Source organism: Stylophora pistillata, chromosome 3 (assembly GCF_964205215.1).
Source record: "Stylophora pistillata chromosome 3, jaStyPist1.2, whole genome shotgun sequence".
NCBI classification, from domain to species: domain Eukaryota; kingdom Metazoa; phylum Cnidaria; class Anthozoa; order Scleractinia; family Pocilloporidae; genus Stylophora; species Stylophora pistillata.
In genome coordinates this window covers 12,102,501-12,107,500 of record NC_142521.1, presented here as the reverse complement: position 1 = coordinate 12,107,500, position 5,000 = coordinate 12,102,501, and the positions used below count along the sequence as shown (strand labels likewise).

The 5,000-nt window shown below is 39.2% G+C and overlaps 1 protein-coding gene across 2 annotated transcripts in view; it reads right to left on the bottom strand.

Moving 5' to 3' along the window:
• The window catches only part of LOC111334785 (matrilin-1), a 10,698-nt gene extending 6,659 nt beyond the window's left edge, over positions 1–4,039 (bottom strand). The window contains exons 1-3 of one of the 2 annotated variants that reach the window (XM_022940599.2): positions 3,591–4,039; positions 1,864–2,306; positions 1,246–1,399 (exon numbers count right to left, since the gene is read on the bottom strand). In XM_022940599.2, the coding sequence (XP_022796334.2) occupies positions 1,246–1,399; positions 1,864–2,306; positions 3,591–3,651 (658 nt within the window). In that variant the 5' untranslated portion in view covers positions 3,652–4,039. The remainder of the gene's footprint in view (positions 1–1,245; positions 1,400–1,863; positions 2,307–3,590) is intronic. The other variant, XM_022940598.2, reaches the window with a different exon arrangement.
• Positions 4,040–5,000: the final 961 nt, after the last annotated feature.

Sequence of the window (5,000 nt, the reverse complement as noted above, 5' to 3'; positions counted from 1 at the left end):
TAGAATTGCACAAGTTCGCTTGGTGCAACTCCGGATCTCTTGCGTTGTCTCAAAAAGTAGAGACGAGAGGAACATTTTCTACTTAGTTCAGAGGTGTGCATGTTCCACTTTAAATCGTGGCTAATGGTCACGCCTTGCAATTTGGCACTGGTGACTAATTCAAGGGGTTTGCCATTTAGGACTAGGGGTTCAAAATCGTGGATGCTGTTAGAGAATCCTATTCGTAGTTCTTTGCACTTGGCCTCATTCAGTTGGAACCCATCGATACTCGCTTGTCTTGAAAGGTCATCCACAGCTTCTTGGAGTTTTGCTCTCACTGCCCTTAGTAACTATTTCGGAACAAGATGTGTCGTCCACATATTTGCGCAAGTCAGCTGGGGTGTCCAAATCATTAATCATGATAAGAAATAACCAGGGACCTAATTTTGTTCCCTGGGGGACGCCGGATGGTACAGAGCGCCATTCAGAGTGACAATCTTGAGCAAGTTTGACTCTTTGTTTCCGGTACATCAAAAGGTCGACAATCCAGCTTTTGGCTTGACTCGGAATATCATATGTTGCTAGTTTTTGAACGAGAACACTATGGTCGATAAGGTCAAAAGCCTTTCGGAAGTCAAGTAGGGCTACTGTTGCCGTGGCACTATTTCCATCGGTGTTAACAAGCCAATTATGCGTCAGGTTGACCAGAGAATGTGTAGTAGACGATTTGGGAATAGATCCGAATTGACGAGGGTTGATACTCAAATCCCTCGAGGTGATTGTTTTCTTTGACTGCGATGATTTTTCTCGAAGCTTGGGCTGGATCTCCACTGAACTGTGATCCGAAAGGCCAATTTTAGGTCGCTCGATGGCTTTATCATAGAACTCATTCATGTTGGTTAGAATACGATCCAAAAAACTTTTCCCTCTGGTCGGAAAATGAACAATTTGTTTCAGATTGAAATTGGATTTGAGAGTCGCTTCGTTTAGGGGGTTTAAATCACCGACAAGAAGAATTCCACTGTTTGGATGTTGGGACTCAATTGATGTAAGGCATTTTAACAAATAATCTTACATTTGCGAGTCAGAGGCTGACGGTGGATAGTATATAACTCCAGATATGCTACTAGCAAAACCTCTAGGGAGTCGGGTTGGTCGCAGCTTTGCCCACAGGACTTCTAAGACCGGAAGAGACTCAAAGCCTACATGCTTACGATATTAATGATCGTATATCATTATGAACGCAAAAACAAAACCTTAACTTACTGCATATTTCGTCGACCAGCTCATCAAGACTCTCGGACAATTCATAATAACTCTGACGTGTGATCACTTGTCCCTTGCTGCCGGCTGCTTTCCTCATCTTTTCCTCCGACACATCTCGGCCAATTCCAACAACTATGATTCTCACATCTTTTTTCTTATCAAGCAAAAAAATTAGGAAGGAGATGACAAAAACACAGGCTATCGCGATTTAGAAAGGCTGAAGTAACGAGAACAAATTAAGATTTCTACGGACAGATTTTATATTGAAGATGTGGGGGAGTCGGGAATTTCAAGAATGACCAATTTCAAACATCCTTTGGTTTGTTACTTTCTCTTTCGATGTAAATTTAGTCTTAATTAGTTATGAAACGTGTTGTCTATATCGAGAGTAGATTGGAAATCGTCAATTTGCAGTTGTTTCTGTGATCGAAAAATATTGTTGAAAAATATGTGGAAAGATAAGTATTACAACTTAATATGGAAATGCCAGAAATATTTGAGAAATTTCTTGCTCGAAGTATAAGAGTTTCTAAAATTGCTGACGGTTTTCAATTTAAGCTGCTGCCACTTTGCTGTGGCGTCCCTAAAATTGACTGAAACAACATTAATTCAAATTACCTCCAATTCTCTCGTGGTGTTTAAAAGCGTAATATTGGGTCGTCTATCCCATCGCTTGCTGATATAAAACTTTCCGTCGGTAAAGATGAACATCACATTTCTGACACCGGCTCTGTCTCCACCTTCAGTGGTAAAGAGCTTTGTCGCTGCCTGGCGTTGTGCCATATCTGTACGAGTTCCCTCGCGTCTCGAGTTTCTACGCAGTGCCTCAGTTACACGTGTCTTCAAGTAACTTGCGTCATAGTAAGTGCTGTTGGCAAAGTTGTTTACAACACTCGTATTCCCGCCAAACGTGATAACAGCAAAGTGAGTTCCTCTTTCAGACACACCCACTCTGTCTACTAAATCGTGAATGATTTCTCTCAGTTTTGTGAGATCTTCACCTCTTAGACTCTGTGATATATCTGCCAGAATCGCCAAATCCATGGGCAGTATACATTTATCTAAAGTGAAAAGAATTCACACCTGGTTTTTGATCCTTGTCTGGAAAGGTCAAGGCGCTATAACAAGATTTCCGCTTTAAGGTTATATAAATGTGACGAAAATCAATATGTACTTTGAACAAGAAATATAAAAAAAACTTATCAAACACTTCCAATGCAGCTCGATTTAAAGGTCAGGAAAAATCGTCAGAAATACCGCACACCAAGTTTTCTTTCGCGGCTTGATTTATTTCTTTTGGATGTTCTTTTATTTTAACACGTTTCCGTCGGAATTTTTGTAGGGGTAAAGCGAAGGTCTTATACGCAAATTTAAAAAGAAGACATTTATAGGCTGTTCTCATGAAATCTACCGCGTTTATCACTTACGAAAAACAAGATGTTGCTCGATTCGACCATTTGTTTAGTCAACAACGTGAAGTGGGTATAATTTCCAATCGGAAAAAGTCGGTTAAGAGGATGACCTATGATAGTAACCTTTTAGTCTGTAGCCATTTGTTGTAGCAAAAATTGCCATTATAAGCCATAAGTCCTATCATATACTTTGCTCTGAATTTCATACGTTACCCACAGAATTAGTACAGAGATTGTATTGGTAGATTTGAAAAGAAATACATAAAGTCTATGCACTGTTTTAAACATGCAGTTTATCATATGAGAACAACAAGAACGATAGTTTTGATGTTTGCCGTCCAGCTGTTTGCGTTGAATCATATGAAAATATTTTCATTCATTATGAACAGGAGACACTTTCTCTGGATTTTGTCGAAGAATTCCTGAAGAAAAATTTGGCCGTTTCGTCTTTCGAGAACGTTATTCCAAATCTACCTATTTTCGGCCAGACTTATGGGAGACTGAAGGGAAATTAAATGGTTCCTAATAGCTGGGCGAGTTTATTTATTTTTACTATAGTTCTCATAAATGAAAAACTACGTATGTACTCTAAAAATAGCAGTGATAACGAAAAAAAAAAAAAAAAAAATAGCACCAGAACTGGAAGAGATAGATCGAAATACACTCTTCCCAGTGTGGTCGCTGAGAAGTTCATATTTGAACTCCAAAACTATCATATTCTCAGTGTGCTCTTTCCTCAGTATCACGGTATGCACAATATTGATTGTTGCGTAATAAAGAAACGGGGATTCATCTTTACGAATAAAATACGTACAGGGTGCGTCTGTAAAATTACACAATTGTTTCAATAACGCCTTGGAACTGTTCTTCTTTCCTACAAGTAAGTCACTTAAGGGGAAAGGAAACGGAAGACATATGATACACAAGCCTTACCACATTTTCCGAACTTTGAGACACCAAGCAAAAACACCAAGGAGTAAATTAAGTTTGACATTGCAAAACTGGAGGCTCCTTCACTTTCCTTGCAACTTGTTACGAAGTGATCAACAATCTCACAACAGCTTTTCAGACGTTAATCGACGTCAAGCTAGAATCATCAGTAAAGAAGCATATGCTCCTTGGCGTTGCCGGAAAGTTTGTTTTCAACACTTCCAACAGAAGACTTCATCTCCTACTTATATAGGATAATTTTTATATAATTGTCGTTTCTGTCTCAGCATGATACGTTTAATTCTCAGTTGTCCAACTTCAGGAAAGCAAACATTTCTTCAAAGTTAAAGAATAAACTGCGAATACCTCCAAATCTTTAGAATCATCATAAAATTTTTGGGGTCGAGACACGAAGCGGATCTTGCCTAAAGTCAGCTTGAAACAATGGAAAACTTTCAGTTTAGTTGAACGTGCTTGCCATTTATACCAGTCTGGCATAAACCCTCCGTAAACATTTCTTTATTATTTCACTATACATTGACGCCCGTGCCCTGTTATCATAATAAACACCTTGTGAATCATGTGACTAGTGATCTTTGAATTCTCTTGATGCATTCTGTTTCGGCATTTGGTAACCTCTTGTACCTTTGGACTTAGCTATAGAGGATCGAAACTGTAGATATGTTTGATAATTCCGGAACTCAAAAACATAATTTTTATCATGGGGGGAAGGGGTGTTATTTGTTTTATCAATCGGGAGTTAATAATGTAAATTTTGGCAACCGTAAAGAGTTCCTAAGGCCGACGTATCGAGCGTTAGCCCTTTGTCATTCACTCTGAAGAATAGGATAGCTAACATTTGCTTAAACTGTAAATAAACCGTAGGTCCCGTCTCCTGCATCCAATAATCAGTTAATTTGGTTAGACAGGGGGCGTTAAAGAACCCACTCACGAGATTACTAAGATGTGGTCTGGCCTGTTTACTGGGAATTGGGGGGGGAGGGGGCATCTTCAAATAAGTTTCCTTCGATTGATTGTAAACTGCTGATGCAGTCCGCCCAAAGTCCCCGAAAAGTGTTGTGATGCGCATTTGATCATAATCATATATTAATTTGCGCAATATAAATATTAAATCATTATGGATGATTACTTGAAATGTAGGCTTTAGATGGCCAATTCCCAATATCAAGTCATTTGATAAAACTGAACTACCAACTATATCATTTGAGCCTTTTGATTCTGAAAAGTGGTGTCTCTGAGTTTGGTTTGGGGACCGTGTTGGCATAGGTGTCTCGATTTAACAATTCGACGGTGGTTTAGCGTGATTTGCACTCTCATTCGTCATCACAGCCTTCAAAATGTTATGGACTCACGAGGTGCAGCCGAGTGAATTCGCACTTTTGATTTGTTTTT